The 19,126-nt window shown below is 34.5% G+C and overlaps 2 protein-coding genes across 3 annotated transcripts; both read left to right on the top strand.

Annotated features, from left to right (window-relative positions):
- Window positions 1–991: 991 nt before the first annotated feature.
- LOC137812763 (luminal-binding protein 5-like) lies at window positions 992–4,781 on the top strand. Its single transcript, XM_068614953.1, has 8 exons — window positions 992–1,236; window positions 2,040–2,307; window positions 2,387–2,601; window positions 2,709–2,951; window positions 3,072–3,551; window positions 3,659–3,813; window positions 3,918–4,000; window positions 4,100–4,781. The coding sequence occupies exons 1-8, from the start codon at window positions 1,182–1,184 to the stop codon at window positions 4,599–4,601; spliced, it is 2,001 nt and encodes a 666-aa protein (XP_068471054.1). The 5' UTR covers window positions 992–1,181; the 3' UTR covers window positions 4,602–4,781.
- A 7,909-nt stretch (window positions 4,782–12,690) lies between these two features.
- On the top strand, window positions 12,691–18,706 carry LOC137812754 (trehalase). 2 transcript variants are annotated; one of them, XM_068614942.1, is made up of 12 exons: window positions 12,691–12,879; window positions 13,045–13,564; window positions 13,698–13,817; window positions 14,953–15,068; window positions 15,182–15,282; window positions 15,360–15,469; window positions 15,729–15,801; window positions 15,887–16,048; window positions 16,140–16,227; window positions 16,898–16,997; window positions 17,077–17,290; window positions 17,525–17,824. In XM_068614942.1, exons 2-12 carry the CDS (start codon window positions 13,077–13,079, stop codon window positions 17,606–17,608), a joined length of 1,656 nt encoding a protein of 551 aa, XP_068471043.1. In that variant the 5' UTR covers window positions 12,691–12,879; window positions 13,045–13,076; the 3' UTR covers window positions 17,609–17,824. The 2 variants fall into 2 exon arrangements, with proteins under 2 accessions (XP_068471043.1, XP_068471042.1); XM_068614941.1 differs by lacking the exon at window positions 12,691–12,879 and adding an exon at window positions 18,452–18,706 and having other exon boundaries at window positions 12,893–13,564; window positions 17,525–17,626.
- Window positions 18,707–19,126: the final 420 nt, after the last annotated feature.

Consider the following 19,126-nt stretch of genomic DNA (forward strand, 5'->3'; position numbering starts at 1 on the left):
AAATAATTAACCCTATTTTTAAAATCTAGACAATTTGCAAGTCCAACATATGTTAAATTCGCATATTTTACCAGCTTATTTTGTTATGTAAACTTCAAATTACGTTTTACAAAATAAAGTTACATAACTAACTAACTAATTGTATATCTTGGTTTAATAGATTTAACCTTAATAAATAAAAGGAAAGATAAATAAATTATTTGTAGTTTATAATTTTTTTCATTTTTATTACTATTCATATATATTAATTCGTTTCTTTATCCTCGAGTTTTGGAAGAAAAAATACAAGCACAAAAACATTATTTATTCCCAGACCAAAATTAATTGTCTCTTTTAACATACTGATTTCAGGGGTTCTTTCTGCTTGTGCATTTATAACTTGCATAAGAACTTATCCTTTAGAAGACCAAATGTCCATTTACAAATGTAAAAATAGTATATAAAAATGATTTCATAATCGGTTAAACAAGTCAAATATCTCATTGGTGTTGAAAGCTGTTCAATGAGAAGACACAAGTTTGTTTTTTTTTTTTTATCTCACTTTGAATATTTTAATTATTTATTGCTTCATATTTAAAAAAAAAATATTATTTTACTCTTGATATATGTTATAATGAAAACCTCACAATCAAATGAGGAAATAAAAAAGTTGAAATAAATAAAAATAAAAGAACATGGTGATAAAATAAAAAGAAACTTAAATCATATAATATAATTGTGGTGGTAATAATTAAATAACAAGATGTGCATTTAAGTGAATTTATTACTAGATTTAGTTATTTGTAGGTAGGGGAACATTTATTCCTCAACAGTAAAACATACGCTTTATATTTTAATAAATTAATATTTTATTTTTAATTTAAAAATATTATTATATTATTATAAGAAATGTATGTTATTTATTGTTTATGTTTATAGGGTTAAGAAAACTTTTTTTCTTATTTTTTGTCTTGAATTTTCTTTATGAAATAATAATGAGAAGGTGTGAGGTGTTTCCAAGCAAAAGGACCATTTTTATTGGCCAAACCATCCTTTCAGGACTCGCAATTGGTCCACGTCACCACGTGTGACATGCTCGAACTTTCTAATGAGATCTATAAATATATGGGACTGATGCAAACCCTGGCTGTGAACTGAACAGAACTGCAATTCATCGACGAAGGAGAAGAAAACTTGACGCCATGGCTCGCTCGTTTTCACGCGGGTCTCTGCTTCCGCTCGCCATTGTTCTGTTAGGTATCAATCAAATCTCATTGCTTTCTCTGCCTCGTTTTAATGTAGCAAGATCCATCTCACTGCGATTTCTTCCAATTTCTTTGTGATTGTTTGTTTGGATCCTATTTTCATGGATCTGATGAGATCATAAACATTCTTATCACTGCATTGGAATTTATGTGTTTTGAAGTTTCTCTCTAAACTCGTTATTAGTCACATTTAGTGAATATAATCAACAGTGGAGTTGATAATGGTTACTCGTTGTTTTGATTTGTGTCATTGTTGTTACCTTTATTTTATTTCCCCAACTTCGCAACAACGATGCTGCATAAAAAAATAAAATTTCCGCATGTTTCGTGTAATAGTACATTAATTACGATGCATGCTTATTAATTTAGTTTCTTGTATTGTATTGCAATCTGCAATCAGATATCTAATAACTCCCATCCTTGATCGCATATTACTCGTCATTTCTCATGATGCGTGATTCTTATTTACTACTGATTGTGTTTCTCATGATGCAAATCGCAACATTTTTTTTGCCTTTTATGATTCTCGATGTCACTCCGAATGATTGATTTCTTCCTTTTAGAACGGGCTTGCCTTCTTCACCAAAGTTAGTTAGAGTAATTAAGTAATCTTGTTGATGAGGAAATCAGTTAGTGATATTTCATCGCATTCATGATTTGGTGTGCTTGTGTATGTAATGTAAACTTTTTATATTGTTATGAATGACTGGGAATACTTACTTTACGCGGTTCAGTTTGTCATCAATTAACTAGTTTGTGTTACCTTGTAATTAACTTCGAGAGATTTCATTGCAGGATGTCTATTTGCAATTTCTATTGCAAAGGAGGAAGCTACCAAGTTGGGGACGGTCATTGGGATTGATCTTGGAACGACCTATTCTTGTGTTGGTGTTTATAGGAATGGCCATGTCGAAATCATAGCCAATGACCAAGGTAACCGTATCACTCCATCGTGGGTTGCCTTCACCGACAGTGAGAGACTCATTGGGGAGGCTGCCAAGAATCAGGCAGCTGTCAACCCCGAAAGGACCATCTTCGATGTTAAAAGACTTATTGGAAGAAAGTAAGACATTGTCAAGATTTTGATTCGGGTGTATACAATTTGTTGAGAAAAAAGGTGTCTGACTCCTATCATTTGTCAGGTTTCAAGATAAGGAAGTTCAAAGAGACATGAAGCTCGTTCCTTACAAAATTGTCAACAAGGATGGAAAACCTTACATAGAGGTAAAAATTAAGGATGGTGAGACCAAGGTGTTCAGCCCTGAGGAAGTCAGTGCCATGATTCTGACAAAGATGAAGGAAACCGCGGAAGCATTCCTTGGGAAGAAAATCAATGATGCTGTGGTCACTGTCCCAGGTACGTGGAACAAATCATGATATCACTCCTGTAATGTTGATTATTTTCAATTCGTCCTGTTTTTGTTTTCATTATAATTTATGACCTTTGTTCTTTCAAATACACAGCTTACTTCAATGATGCTCAGAGGCAGGCCACCAAGGACGCTGGTGTCATTGCTGGTCTGAATGTTGCTAGAATTATCAACGAACCCACTGCTGCTGCCATTGCATATGGATTGGACAAGAAAGGTGGCGAGAAGAACATTCTAGTCTTTGATCTTGGGGGCGGGACATTTGATGTCAGTATCTTGACAATTGATAATGGTGTTTTTGAGGTTCTTGCAACAAATGGAGATACTCATCTTGGAGGTAATTTTTTTAATGAGTCTTAATATGACGAAATTATTATGTAGAAGAAAGATTATTATTTCCACGAAGTTTTCCTCTGATGTTATCGCTTGCCATGCCATGTGTACTTCCCCTTACCAGGTGAGGACTTTGATCATAGAATAATGGAGTACTTCATTAAATTGATCAAGAAGAAGCATTCAAAGGATATTAGCAAGGACAACAGAGCACTTGGCAAGCTGAGGAGAGAGGCCGAGCGTGCGAAGAGAGCTCTCAGCAGCCAGCACCAGGTCCGCGTGGAAATTGAATCACTTTTTGATGGTGTTGATTTCTCTGAGCCACTCACCCGAGCTCGGTTTGAGGAGTTGAACAATGACTTGTTCCGGAAGACAATGGGACCAGTGAAGAAGGCCATGGAAGATGCTGGATTACAGAAAAGCCAGATTGATGAGATTGTTCTTGTTGGTGGAAGCACAAGGATTCCGAAGGTTCAACAGCTTTTGAAGGACTACTTTGAAGGAAAGGAGCCAAACAAGGGTGTGAACCCTGATGAAGCAGTTGCCTATGGTGCTGCAGTGCAAGGAAGCATTTTGAGCGGAGAGGGCGGTGAAGAAACCAAAGGTACTCTTATTTTTTCATTACTTGTGAGAAGTCAGAAATATTATTCATACAACAAGTAGATTGCTTAGCATTACACACTCTAATTGCTTTTGGAACTGTGGATCCAGATATCCTTCTCCTGGATGTGGCACCCCTCACCCTTGGAATTGAAACTGTTGGTGGAGTGATGACAAAGTTGATTCCCAGAAACACTGTTATCCCTACCAAGAAATCTCAGGTGTTTACCACCTACCAGGACCAGCAGACCACCGTCTCCATTCAGGTACGCTTCCATTGTTGGACTGCATTAAAGTGCATGATGCTCGTTTTTGTTCTGAATCCAAAATGCATGTCTCAAATATTTAATTCCTTTTTCTTAATACGTAGGTTTTCGAAGGTGAGAGGAGTCTGACAAAGGACTGCCGTCTGCTTGGGAAGTTTGATCTGTCAGGAATTCCTCCAGCTCCAAGGTTAGTTTCATGCTTTCACGATCATGGATGGTGTGCTCTCCAAATGTTGCTTCAATTGATATATGTAACTAACTTGTATGTTATGTGGTAATTGAAAAGGGGTACTCCTCAAATTGAAGTGACGTTTGAAGTTGACGCAAATGGCATTCTGAATGTGAAAGCGGAAGACAAAGGCACTGGGAAATCAGAAAAGATCACGATTACAAATGAGAAGGGACGTCTGAGCCAGGAGGAAATCGAGAGAATGGTTCGTGAGGCTGAGGAGTTTGCGGAGGAAGACAAAAAGGTGAAGGAGAGAATTGATGCTCGTAACAGTCTTGAAACCTACGTCTACAACATGAAAAACCAGATCAGTGACAAGGACAAACTGGCTGACAAGTTGGAGTCAGATGAAAAGGAGAAAATAGAGAGTGCAGTGAAGGAAGCATTGGAATGGCTGGATGATAACCAGAGTGTTGAGAAAGAAGAATATGAGGAGAAGCTCAAGGAGGTCGAAGCCGTTTGCAATCCAATCATCAGTGCTGTCTATCAGAGATCAGGAGGAGCCCCAGGTGGTAGTGATTCAGCCGAGGACGACGATGATTCTCACGACGAGCTCTAGAGATGTTGGCTATAACTTGGCTTGTGTCTGTTGATTAAGCAGTAGCATGGAAAGATTGAGTAGTAGAGTAGGTTAATTGGAGTCTTAAAATTTTTATAACAGGTTAAAGTTGAGAGTCTCCCAGCTCTTGTATTTTTGGTGTCCAAACTACATTAAAGATAAATATTTTAATTTGTTTTAGGAGTTTTCCAATCATAATTATTGATCTCCCATGCTGTATGCGTCAAATGGCATAAGCCATACTGCAATCAATATCTGTCACTTTAATATAATTCCTTTCGCCAGACAGATGTCAAATAGTAAAATTTATAGCTAAAATTAATATAAACATTAAATGTCCTCTAATTGCATGTTTGGGTGCACGGTGAAATAGTAATCAACACGTTTTTTCCAAGTACATCATGTGATTGCTTCAAATTGTGAACTTTGAACTTAGATAAAACTTTCAACCTGACACTGTTGAATTCAATTCATCACCTATGAACAAAATACACAGAAGAATGAATAAAAATAGAAAGGAATGATTCTCAAAAGTTTATTAGTGATATAAATGACAACCAGCTTCAATTTTATTCATGAATGCGAAGGAAAAGATCTACATACAATCCATGAGTTTATACATTTCAATCACATGGATCAGGATTGTAGTGTGATATATGTGGAGATTGGTTGGTGAGGATCAAACAATAAAGATTAAGAAGATCTAGCCAAAATAAGACACTGTTATTAAATTTTAAGTAAATTGGAGTAAAGATCCACAACAACAAAACATTAATAAAAGTAATTTTAAAGTACTGAATTTGCATAATAAAAAGAAGGATTTGGTGGATAGTATGACAATAAATAAGGGATTTAACAGTGATAGTAAAATAGGGCCAAAACAAATCAAGTAATATTTGTCATTTTTTTAATTAAGATTCACTCACAAATCTTAATTAAGTAATAAATAATTTATTTAATTTTACATCTAAAAAGAACTAACCTAGTATCTACAAGAGTGACACTTCTTCAAGAAGACATAATAAAAAATATTTTATGGTGGCAATCTATGGCTGTACATGGGCCTCAAAGCAAGTAGAGTATGCCTTCTTTTTAAGTGCAAAATTCCTAAATAACACATGCATCCACAAATTCTATCCCTATAATCATCTTATTACAAGACAATCAAGTTCAATCCTCCCATACCAATACAAGACCCCACAATATAAATACAACTAAAGTTGTTCTATCAATGATCAATTGACAAAAAACATTAAAAATATAAATGATATAATGATATCTCGATAGTGTGAAGAACTTGTATTGAAAAAAATGGTTATATTAAAGTTATGAATTAATTTCAACCAATACCAATCACAATTATCTTAATTGATTCAAATACATTTATATATATATATATATATATATATATATATTATTCATAATAATTTTGATTAATATTATAATATAATTTTATAAATTAAATAATCCCAAAATTGAACTATATTCCATTGGAAAACATGAATAAAGATACTACTGCTTACGTGGAAAATTTAAGAATATTAATGTAATGTAAACATGAGCTAAAAAAAACTATGGGCCAGGGTGGCCGTAAGCCCATAGCAAAATTGGCATCTGACCAATAATAGAAAAAGGATTAATTAATGAACTAATTACTGGATTATGCAACACAATTAGCAAAGCGAGAAAAAACAACGAAAGCAGGGGCAACGCGGTCATTTCCGATACCGGCCTCTTTCTCACCCTTTCTTTCTCCTAAAACCAAAACACGGTTTCCGTTGGAAGAAGAAAAGAGAAAAAGAAAAAAAAACACAGAAAGAAAGAAATTGAGATCTGATTCGGCGGCGACGATGGAGAACAACGGATCCGATCGGATGATTGACCAGGTGGCCATGTGGCTCGGCTCCACCGTCTCTTCCGCCTTCTTTTCTTCCTTGGAACGCTTTTCTTGTGTCAACGTCGCCACCTCCGACCCCGACAACGACGACGATGACGACGATTACTACTCCACCACTGCCACCACTCCCACCGCCTCCACCACCCCCGCAGCCAGCAACTCCACTCCCCCCTCCGTCTCGGTTAACGCCGAAGAAACAAACGACGTCTCCAACCTCCCTGTTTGAGGCCATACGACGTCGTCGCTGCTGCTGCTCTGTATAGACCTTTTTCCTTTTCCTCTTTTCGCGTGTGTGTTGTTATGTAAGGAATTCCGTTTTTCGTTTCTTCATTTTTTTTAAAAAAAAATGTGATGCCATTTTATGCCTGTCTACATATATAATTATTTAATTATTACATGCTTATATATTTCTATTAATTATATTATTTATTTATATCTATTCATTCTATCTGATTGCTGTGATATGTTATTGTCGCTATTTCAATTAAGCTTGGTTGATGTTTTTTGTATTTTGATTTGGGCAATTCTTTGAATTAATCATTGGAAATATCGTGTTAGTTATGGATTTAATTTGAATTTACTCGCAAGCGAAGCGTGTAGTTGTTGCAGTACTGTTTCAGAGCTCAGTTTTCATTACGAGTTTTCTAGCTAGGCCTAGGTCCTGATTCATTTATTTCGTTGTGGTGGTCCATTGTGGGTTGAGCCTTGGTACATTGCTAAGAACAACTCACAGAAATGTTAGTACACTGGAGGCAATGATTTCAATTTTCTAAAAACACGAGATGACATGTGATGAAACATTATTGCTGTGTTCAGTGAAATAGTTAATTTATTGGATGAATAGGGCAAAATAGACATGTATCCCATTTGCCCTTGGCTTCCACATATCGAATAAAATGTAAACACTAAAGGAAATAAATAAAGTTTAAGATGAGGTTTAGTGTAGCTGGTTTTAAAGCAGGTATTGGAATACACGTATGTATCACTTGATGCTTATCTAATAAGGTGATCACAAATTCTAGTTTTGGGGTGTCAAATGACTGGTATTATTTTGCATACCCAACATTTTGTTCTTCTGGGAAAACTCGTGTGAAGGATTTTTTTTTTTAAATTATAGCCTAAAGAAGTTATTTTATCCTATGTCACTGTTCGTGCAAAATTTAGAATGACTACAATAGTATGCTGGGATAGAAAACGAAATGGAAGGAAGTGTAGCAGCTCTTATGTAGATTTATTTCTGGGGATTGTTGTACATGGGATTGTGTTATACCTCCAAAATCTGATACGCAATACAGACACAATAATTTACCAGGAAATTCAATTTTTTTTAGTTCATAAATATCTGCTATCAACATTAGGAGTGAGACTAGGATAGAGCAAATCAACATTTTACGTATCTTTATTTTAAATGTAAAATAATTGTAGAATACAAAAAGGTTGTTACTGTTAAATGTTTGATAATACCTGCTATCCTATATAACAAAAATTAAGGAATTTAGTTAGTAGTATTACACTTCTTAATTTATATTTTTCTAAATTATCTCTGGAACTGTTTAGATTTCATTTTTTTTGTATCTCTTTCAGTCTAATTAACTAGTGTATCTCCTCTTTAGTTAGAGCATTTTTGTAGACAAAAAAATTGTTGGACATGAGGGATCTTATAAAGAAAGATCAAGACAAACTTCCCTTCCGATAAAAAGACCAGAAGTAGTATAAAATAATGATTTCTCAACTGTCATTGGTTTAGTCTGCAAAATTTATAAAGTCTATACGAGAAGATCTGTCTTGGAAGTAGAATTATCGATTTTAGAGTAGATTTAGCTTTAAAATATGCTCGAGGAGGATTAGATTTTCTGCTTGGTTAATTCTTTTTAAAATTGATTCCCTGTCCGTATTCTAACTCTAGGAAAAGGTGATTAAGTTGGATTGCCTTGTAAAGGATGTTGGATATGCGAAATAAATATCTCTAATATCTGTAATGGAGACTGGTATAACAATATGTTTTAAGCATAGAACATGCAATGTGAGAGTGAGACTAATTTGAGCTTATGCTGTACCCTTTTCTTTCTAGGTTCATCTTTCTCCTCTTTCCCACTCAACTCTTTACTTGTGCTTGTGTGTGGATGGATCACTCTATCCTATCGGATGTATTGCTTTGTAGTTGGAAACAATAACTTACAGAATGAAAAAAATTATAGTAGATCAACATTGTCATATTCACTGGCTAGGTGAAAAAGCTTTCTTCAATTGTTGCTTTTGGTGATAATCCAGACCTGCTGGTTCTTTGCCCATAATCGCTGCAGTGTTATAACCAATTTATTTTCGTCAGAATAATACAAAAACACAACATGAACAGTAGTACAGTCAATGCTGTTTTGAGTATTTTACCGATTTTACTGCTCTGCATTCTCCTTCCAACATAGAAGCATGACTATGCATCGACGAATTATGTAAAGCTTTGCTCTCTTCTCCTTCAAAATTCTACCCTTTGGTGCCTGAAACTTGTCTTGCTTTTCTGTGGACGTGGAAATATCCATGATCTGGTTTCTCTTTTTCCCAACTATTCCTGTTAGAATTCTTCTCTTGCGTCAAGGAATGTCTCTCGGTAGAAGTCTGTCTGTAGGAGTTACTCAGATTTTGTTTGAGTGTGCTTTCAGTTTGAAGTCACTAAAAGTGGTGAAAGTAAAGGCAAATAGTTATTAGTAATTGGAGTTAGCTTTCTGCGGTCAAACATAGAGCAGATTTTCTGCTTTAAGTCGTGGTCTTGGGCTTCTCTGGTCTAACGTCCGGAATCCCGGGACTGCTGTCTTCTCTGCTCTGCCTCCCCATTTACTGCCAAAAGACAAAGAAACTGCCTCTAATTTCTATTGGATAAGTATAAATGCTTTATGATTTCACTCACTGAGCCTTTCTCTTCATCATTATCTTGTTAAGCTCAAAGAGACTAATGTGTCGGCCTTTATTGTCACTCAGATATTATTATTTCAAGACTTGATTATCGTTTTGGTTCTTTCTATTATCGTCATTTCTTGGGATTCATTTCGTACTCTCCTAATTCTACAATTTTGATTCTCTACTGTTTTGATTATGTAACTGTTTACGACGCATTGTCGTCAATAGTCTGTCCAGCTGTTAAGTCAACATTTATTTAAATGTTGAATGTGCAATTAACGTTGTTTAAAATTAAGTAGATGAAATAAATATGAACACTAAATGAGATTTCAACACTAACTTGCAATTTCCAATTCCTTTTACTAAGAAAACGAGGGGCTTGATGCTAATTTATATAATAAACTCATATGCCTAAGTGGGACTAACCTTTGATAACATTTAGATAAAAACTCATTTTGTTTAAAAAAAATAGTCAACCTAATTTTTTAAAGCTAAAACACCACCTTCAAGCCATTACATGTGAAATTTATTTGTCAAACTCATTCCACGCTTAGCTATAACATTTGCAGCCTGATTTAATTCGTGTAAGATATGTATGGATATCATGGATAGTCTCAAGTTCTTGTGACTGTGAGTTTTAGAGGGAACAACTTATGCCATGAAAGAGAATATTGTATAAATATCGTATAATATTATGCTTTATAAAGTAGAGAAATTTTGGCATTTGGTTATGAAATTAAAATAGATAAAGGGAGAGTCACAGAGATTCTCGTGTCACCAATTTCAAAGTATATACAATGCAGAGTTTTGATCAAATATAAAAATTTGCAATTGGATGACAACGCAGAGAAATTTCACGTTGTCAATTATTAAGTCTTTGTATTTTATTTATTTTTGTAACATATTTTTAAGATAAAATGCCCCTGATTTTGATCATTTCGTTAAATTTGTCTTTTAAAGACTGCATTTTATGATACTAAGGAAAGAAAAATCAATCAAAGAAATTGATTCTATTTTTTCTATTAATTTTAATCACAGACAATGATGAAAAGAAAATAGAATTCAAAAGTGATCTTTAAATAAGAATTAAAAAACGAATTAAAACATATAAAAAGTAGTAATTCTCAAGTAAGAAAGTATTGTTTTTTAGTTACATCAACACTGTTATTTTTTTAATATTCTTTACAGTTGCATATCTCTCTTTTTTCAAATTACATTAAGATCTCCTATTTATTTTAAAATTATTAAACTGTCTCCAGTGTGAGGAAATCTAACATGATGTGAATAATAAACACGGAAATAAATTATTATGTTATCCTTTGGAATTTTCTCTAATTACACTTACATCTCCGACTTTCAATGAGGTGTGTAAAGTGAAGAAAAACAAAAACAAAAAAAATGACAGCGTCGTGTTTTTAAAACATTTGTCTAGAATTTAAAAAATGTTGGGATCCTAGTGTAATTTCAAAAATATCAGGGGTTGCCAGAGTAATTTACTCTAAACAGATCAAGAGCCAGAGAAATGATACCCCCACCAGTAACAAGATTGCAAAAAAGTGGCGGGTACATGTGTAATTACAATAAACTTCAAGGGGTCTTGATGTAATTAACTTTTTTTTTCCTTGTGAGTGATCTTTTCTCCGACTTTTTTAGGAGGTTAAAATTGTTATTTATCATTCTTTATCTCACTTTCTAGAAGTTTACGAGCGTAGAGAAAAAAAGAGGTCACTTTTGTTTTTTAATGATTTCTGGAGTTCTCTTTTTTTTTTGTGTATTTATCTTGATATTTTGTAAAGTAATTTTTTTTTCACGATTGAGTGTGTTTTATTAATTTTATAAACATCTTATTCAGATGATAATTAAAAGTTGGTTTCTTTATATTTGATTTCAATTCTTGATGATGTATTACAAGAATTAGTCACACTTAAAATAATTATTTTTATTTGTACATTAAATAAAAAATTATTGTATAAATGACATCTGGAATTGAATCCTGTCAACTTTTAAGCTATAAATAAGTGTTGAATACACACTAACTAATTGGACTAGTTTCAATGAAAATATTTTATCTAATTACAGTTTTTTTTCCTTATGAGTAGTTAAACTGGATATTTTTATTTGTACATTTTGAATATATTTGTTAAAATAAATAAATTCATAGCATTTTCTTCTCACATTAGTAATGATAATGTATACGATTTAGATAAATACCAGGTATTTGTCCTTGTATACATATTTGAAAATAAAATATTATTTTTTCTTATAGCCTTCTTTATAAAAATGTCTAGTGATTATTCTCACAATTAATGACTTGAGTTCTTAAATTCTTGTATTTAAAGTTATAAGTTATATTTTAGTTAAATAAATTACCATAATTTAAATTCACATATGCATTTTAAAAACTTTCACACTAATCTAAGTGTACAATTTTATTATACAAATTATTTTCATCAATTTTTTTTTCAATTTCATCTTATTTGCGTTTTTCTCGAATCCTTGTTGAAGTCATTATACATGCAATTTTTTTTTAAGTAATTAACTTGAAAATGAATGTGATTATCAATCCCAACTAAAAATCAATAGAAGGAGGTTTATAAGTGTTCTCGAACGGGGTTGAAACCAAGAGAACGACTATCTTTTTTCTTGGTCGGTCGGTTTACCTCTCATCTCTTTTTTTCGAAATGGTCTCCTCACTCTCCTCATGAACTAAACTTGAATGGTACTTGTATAAAACACTCCGACCCTCAAGTGAAATTTTGATATCTAGTGTTCGATATTATTACTAACCATGCCTTAATCTCAAAATTTGTGTCTATTTATATGATTATCATGAATCTTCTACTATTTAGTCACATTAAAATTTTAAATCATGATTAAAAATATATTTTCTAAAATTTTCCTATTAATTAGATTTGTCAATATTCCGTTTAAACAATAATAAATTTAATCGTATAATCGATCGTAAACTCTAAATCATAAATCATTCAACCCAAACCAAAAAAATCTGCAAAATAAATTTCAATTTAGTTTGCGAAGTTTCTTTCTCATTAATATTCAATTTGATGCATGCATCTGATAAAAAGGATTATACAATTTCAATTTGAAGGATGAAATTCATTATTCTCTCTTTAAATCACTCTTCCATACCAATATTGAAGGATAAAAGTTCTTATTGTTCCTTTAGAAGTTATTCTTCCATTCATGTCCATTCTTTCTCTTTCAGTAGTTATAAAAATGTTTTAAGCTCTGACAAGAAATATATTTTAGTACTGAAGGAATATGGCGGAACATGAATCCCTTGAAAAAGGAATATCAAAAGCTAATAAAAAGAGCAAAAGGAAATGTCACACTCTTCGTAATCCCTTGAAGGAATACGGTGGAACATGAATATAAAAAGCTAACAAAAAGAGCAAAAGGAAAGGCCACACACACTCTTCGTAATCCCTAGCATCAATCGCCGGCTTCGCAGATTTTGTTTTCTTCTTCGTCGTAATCATTCCTTCATTCTTTCTTCTTCTCTTTCATCAATTCATTGCCACATTTTCTCCCAAAATAAAAAAAGAAAAATGCCTGAAAAATTTTCATTCCACGCTCACAAACTGCACATTCTCACATGGCTTATTCATCTCTCACTAACACTTCTCACTGTAACAGCAACTTCATCATCATCATCATCACGCTGTGGCATGGCCGTCACGCCCTCCACCTCGCTCCTCTCCTTCCTCCAACGCCTCCAACAAACCGCCTTCGAGGCCTTCGGCGCTTCCGATTTCGATCCCAAGACCTACGTCGACATGCCTCTCAAGTTCGAACTGTCCGTCACCGAGGACGCGTTCCAGAAGCTTCCGCGCAACGCCCACGGGATCGTCGCGGTTGAAGATTTAAAGCGTTTTCTAGAAGCCTACTTGGGAGGTGCAGGGGACGATCTGGTGTACCTGCAACCACACGATTTCGTTCGCGAACCGGAGGGTTTCTTGCCCAAAGTCAAAAACCCTCAGGTGCGGGCCTGGGCCTTGCAGGTCCATTCGCTTTGGAAAAACTTGAGCCGGAAAGTATCCGCTGCGGTGCAGGCGCACCCGGACTTGCATACGCTGCTCCCTCTCCCCGGTTCAGTTGTCATTCCCGGTTCGCGTTTTCGCGAGGTTTATTACTGGGATTCCTATTGGGTAATTAGGTCCGTTAATTTTATTTTTTTGTTTGTTCGTGCACTACGTTATTACTACTGGGCCTGGTCCTGGATCTGTCCTTGGGCCTGGTCCTGGTCCTGGATCTGTCCCTTCTTACTGGGTTTAACTTTTGGGCTTCAGGGGCCTGATCGCCAGTAAAATGTACGATACTGCCACTGCTATTGTAACCAACCTCATTTCCTTGGTAGAGCAATATGGATTTGTTCTTAATGGTGCTAGAGCGTACTACACTAACAGGAGGTACTCTCTACACTAATTGAATTGATTTTTTTATTTATTATTGTTATATTTACTGAATTTTATTAATTATTTCTTGTAAATTGGAAATCGTGCAATAATTTATTTGTCATTTTGGGTATGATTTTTTTTATCTTTTATTGTATCTTGATGAATAAAAGTTGGTTATATAGTTTTAGATTTTTACACTGTACATGGACGTGTGGCATGAATGAAGACGTGAAGTATGTGCTATTAAATTTTTCTGGAGAGGACAAAGATGTAGTGTCTATATCTTTTGTTATATATGGTGCCTATGCTGTTTTCATTTCACTATATTGTAATGTATGTAAGTTTCACCCCTAAAATTAGTATTTAATGTCTTTTGTGTTTCCAATATAAATATTTTCCTTTTCAATATAACAAACTTTCTATGTTTGTATTCTCATCGCGTATTTGTGGACAATTGGACATGCATGAAAATCTTTATAACTTACTAATAAATTTAACTCTCGTTATTGGCTTGTGTGGCAATTGCAAACTTCTATCAACTCTTACCAATTTACTATGTTTAAAAGGCGAGAAGTTGCCAATGTGAAATTAATGACCTGTGGTATGAAATAGAATCATCTTAATAGTATTTTACTAATTCTCTTGCTTACTAAATGAATAAAGTATGGCACACTTTTCACGTTTATATTATATTGCATGTATTTATATTTTTTAACAACGTATTAGGAGGATTTATAAGAAGTGTATTGCTACTCATGTCTCAACTTGGACCTTTCCTTTTTTAGTTTTTGCTGTATGCTTATGATTTATCTACACGCATTTTCTTACAACGTTAATAATTTTGATCCTTTTATTGAATTAGATGCTAATCCATCTTTGCACCTAAAAAAGATCAATTTTTTCTTCTAGTTGTATAATTTAGAACAACCTCACGAGTAGGTTTCGAACGGATATTGTAGCATGATTTTGCCCTCGTCATTTTACCTTCATATCATGTCATCCTCATTCATATCTGTTGATAGAAGAAAATGCCATTCTCATTGATATCAGCATGCACCGCTCCTTTTGAAATAAAAGGAATTTATTGTATATGATTCTGCCCTTTCAAACTGATAAGGTAAGTATAAACTTTACAATGATTTTATAGCCAGCCTCCCCTTTTAAGCGCTATGGTTTATGAGATATACTGTACCACCGGTGACGTGGAATTAGTTAAAAGATCTCTACCTGCACTACTCAAAGAGTATGAATTTTGGAATTCAGGTATCAATTACTCTACAACTTTTGCCTCGATAACTTTATTATCTGCGGTTGGATGATATTTGTACATGTACCTTCTATTTTAGGTTACGTTTACCTTTTGCTTCATCTTGTAGAGATACATAAGGTGACCATTTTGGATGCTCAAGGTTGCCCTCACACTTTAAATCGCTATAATGCAATGTGGGACAAACCCAGGCCAGAATCATCCACAAAGGTGTGTGTGGTTTGTTAACAACTGTGGTATTACTGAAATGGGACTTAAACTATAACTTTGGGTAATTCATGCCATAGGACAAGGCATTTGCTTCCAATTTCTCGAGTGTTTCAGAAAAACAGCAGTTTTACCGTGAGTTGGCATCAACTGCTGAATCGGGATGGGATTTCAGCACTAGATGGATGAGGTACTATTTTACATACGCTAAGATTTTCGACACCTAAAAAGGATAAAATATGAAAATCATGTGAATATCTGCCCAGGCATTCGGATACACATAAAGTAACTCACGATGTTCATTAGGGGCTCCCAAGCCTAAGCAAGACGCTTTCAATCAAATGATTACCTTCCTCAGAAAAACACACATCGACTTAGTTCTAACATTTTCCCTTGTTTAAAAGTCAACAATACTACAGTTCAATACAATCGTGTACCTTTTGATGCAGAAACCCGCCTAATTTCACAACAGTGGCTACAACTTCTGTAATACCTGTTGATTTAAATGCATTTCTACTCGGGGTAAGTCTCAGACAAATGACTAAAAGAAGATCTGAAATCAGTGTCTGTTGTAACCTTATCAATTCTGTGATGCCCATTGGTTCAGATGGAACTTAATATTGCCTTCTTTGCAAAAGTTGCTGGAGATAATAGCACTGCTGAAAGGTTCCTGGAAAATTCTGATCTTAGAAAGAAGGCAATGAACTCGGTTTTCTGGAATGCAAACATGAAACAATGGCTTGACTTCTGGCTCGAAAATACATGTGAGGTATTTCTTGGAACCACTAGTATTAATCTACCAATAGATGAGCTGTCTTAGCCTTCTGTAGTTATTCTGACTGTCTATTTGATACTTTCAGGAGGTTCATGTTTGGAAAAACGGGCACCAGAATCAAAATGTGTTTGCTTCCAATTTTATTCCTTTGTGGATGAATCCATTTTATTCAGGTATGATTGATATGTTACAATATCAACTTTACAAACGACTAATGAGTAAATTTACGTAAACAGTTGTTGCAATCATTGTGGTATCCGTTAAGCATCCTTCTTGTTTGCTAATCATAAAGCTAGAACTTCATGCGCACTAGGTTACCTTGAATACACACATTTATGCATGAAGTACTAGCAACTTAAAGATCATTTTCGGAAGTGTAACAATTACACCATTATAGACTTCGATTTTCGTTGTTCAATTATAGGTTAACAAGTGGCCTTACTGGTCTCGAATGCCAAATTTTAAAGTAACTGCATATTTTTAAGTACTTACATTGAATAGTTGGCCTTCAAACATATCGGTAGATTGCTAAACTGGTTTAGAGTAGCATGTGATTTTATGAAATATTGCTAAAAGTCTATTAAGCAGTGTGACAGTTTATTTTCCTTTGTGTCATACAGTACTTTAAATAAGGATGGGACTCCTATTGTATGCACTACAAATTTCTACTTTCAAGACTGTTTTTGCTTTGACGTCAAACTAGCACAACCGATAACTAATATTTATTTGAACTTGGGTGATATTGATCACTATGATGAGTTTACCTTTGTCTGTGAAACATAGAAAAAAAAACATTTTTCTGCATTTTAAGTTGATTACTAAATATGTTTATTTTTTGTCAAGACACTTCACTTGTGGGTAGTGTTGTTGAAAGTCTCAAAACTTCCGGCCTTGTCCGTGCTGCTGGAGTTGCAACTTCTTTGACTGATTCAGGACAACAGTGGTAAGTGATAAGCAGGGTGAGGGTGGGGAAGACAGGTGAAATGTTTCACTTATCAATGATCCTTACATACTTGCAATAGGGACTTTCCAAATGGGTGGGCGCCGCTTCAACACATGCTAGTGGAAGGCCTTCTAAAATCTGGGTTGCAAGAAGCAAGGTCATTGGCTGAAGAAATTGCCATCGGATGGGTCACAACCAATTATATTGTTTACAAGAAAACGGGTTCAATGCATGAAAAGTTTAACGTGGAGCATTGTGGAGAATTTGGAGGTGGAGGTGAATATGTGCCCCAGGTATCACTACTCTTCAACATTATTCTTTTTGGTCTAGGGAAACGTTTGAAAAAAATATATTCTGACTTGATTGACTAGAAGAAATTTGACTAATGACTTCTTCAGTATGGATTTCTTATTTTAGAGAACATCGAAAAAATTGTTATTTGACTTACTTCAGAGAGGAATTAAATAAATGACATCTCTACCATCTTCGTTTTCCACATCAATTTGACTGGTTGTATTGCAATGCAGACTGGTTTTGGCTGGTCAAATGGTGTTGTGTTGGCATTCTTAGAGGAGTTTGGATGGCCTGAAGATCGGAACATTGAATGCTGATGGTTCAGAAATTGAAAGGTGGACAATAAGTTATGTTATAATAAAATATTAATTTATCTATGTATAAAGTGAATAGTGTCAAAAGTATGGTTTTATTTACTTATATAAGATATTTGCAAGAGGAGAGTGAAGAAAACTGGGTGAATAAAACTACATTTTAGCTCTAAATTTTGTTAGTTTGGTTCAATTTTTTAATATAAAAGTAGTTGACTGAAATTATAGAGTTCGATTTTATGATTAAATATTAACAACCCTAATTACAAAAATGTATTGGGCTTGATATCGTTTGTTGCAATAATCTCAACATTATGCAGATTGTTTCTTCCTACTCTTCCATATCTTCTTCTCTCACCTCCATACAAAACATGAAAATACATTTTTATTCCTCGTGCCACCTTCATAGAGTAGCTTTCGGATTATATAATCCAAAAGCGCATTTGAAAAAAGACTTCCAGATCACATAATCTGGAAGCTAAAAAAGACTTTCAGATTATGTAATCCAGAAAGTAATCATGCATCTGAAAAAAGGCTTTCAGATTATGTAATCCGGAAGCTAATTACAAATTTGAAAAATAACTTTCAAATTACATAATCTGGAATATTACAAAGGGGTATTTTTGAAAAATTTATGGAGGTGAAAGAAGAAGGTATGGAGGTGCAGGAAGAAACAGTCCATTATGCATATTGGTTGGATTCAGATTTGGCTGATTCTCCCTGCACCCGATCATTTGTGATTGGCACCCAATTGTAAACAAGAAAAAGACTAAACTACCCTTAATTAACATTGACATTTGGTTAGTGAGAGATATGTACCCAACGTTTTCCTCTTCTTCATTTCTGCAGTGAACCTTACGTCGCAGACAGCACCTTCGATGGAGCACCACCGTCGCAGGCAGAGCAGGACCTCTGAGGCAGCGAAACCCAGGAGCGAACGTCGGAGAAGGAAGCATCGTCGGAGAAGACAAAGTAAATGTTGCAGATCAATTTATTCAAAATTCATGTATGCCTGCGGATATATTCATCCGGAACTCATGTGTGCCTACCGAATATATTTATCCGAAATTCAACTTTGTATACCGGATATATTTATCCGGAATTGATGGTTTGAGTTATGGATATTTTTATCCATAATACATTGTTTGACCTGCGGATAGTTTTTTCCGGAAGTTGGGACAAATGGAAACCTGCGAATGGTTTTGTTCGTAGTGAATACAATAGTTTCGGATGCCTACTTCCGTAATACAAAGTCCAGACTTTTGGAAGACGATATCTGGGATCGCTTCAGTTTGAACGAAAACAAAGGGGTTGCATAAAGTTTGGAGTGATATGAAGAATATAGAAGCAGAAGGAACTGGCCAATAGTGCCAATGCAGTGTATAGTTTTAAAGAACACGGGGATAATGTTTTTGGGTTTTGGACTGTGTAGGCTACCAAAGGGGTTGCATATTGTCCGACCACAACCACACTAAAAACACTTCTTCTGCAATGAAGTTACTCTGCACCTCACCATTCAACGTT

The sequence above is a fragment of the Phaseolus vulgaris genome, chromosome 2 (assembly GCF_000499845.2).
Source record: "Phaseolus vulgaris cultivar G19833 chromosome 2, P. vulgaris v2.0, whole genome shotgun sequence".
Taxonomy (NCBI): Eukaryota; Viridiplantae; Streptophyta; class Magnoliopsida; order Fabales; family Fabaceae; genus Phaseolus; species Phaseolus vulgaris.

Coding starts and splice junctions, on each gene's coding strand:
- LOC137812763 (XM_068614953.1), top strand. CDS start 1,182: ATGGCTCGCTCGTTTTCACGCGGGTCTCTGCTTCCGCTCGCCATTGTT. Junction 2,308..2,386: donor AAAAGACTTATTGGAAGAAA/GTAAGACATTGT, acceptor ATCATTTGTCAG/GTTTCAAGATAAGGAAGTTC. Junction 3,814..3,917: donor AGACCACCGTCTCCATTCAG/GTACGCTTCCAT, acceptor CTTAATACGTAG/GTTTTCGAAGGTGAGAGGAG.
- LOC137812754 (XM_068614941.1), top strand. CDS start 12,957: ATGCCTGAAAAATTTTCATTCCACGCTCACAAACTGCACATTCTCACA. Junction 15,283..15,359: donor GGCCAGAATCATCCACAAAG/GTGTGTGTGGTT, acceptor TTCATGCCATAG/GACAAGGCATTTGCTTCCAA. Junction 16,998..17,076: donor ACTGATTCAGGACAACAGTG/GTAAGTGATAAG, acceptor TACTTGCAATAG/GGACTTTCCAAATGGGTGGG.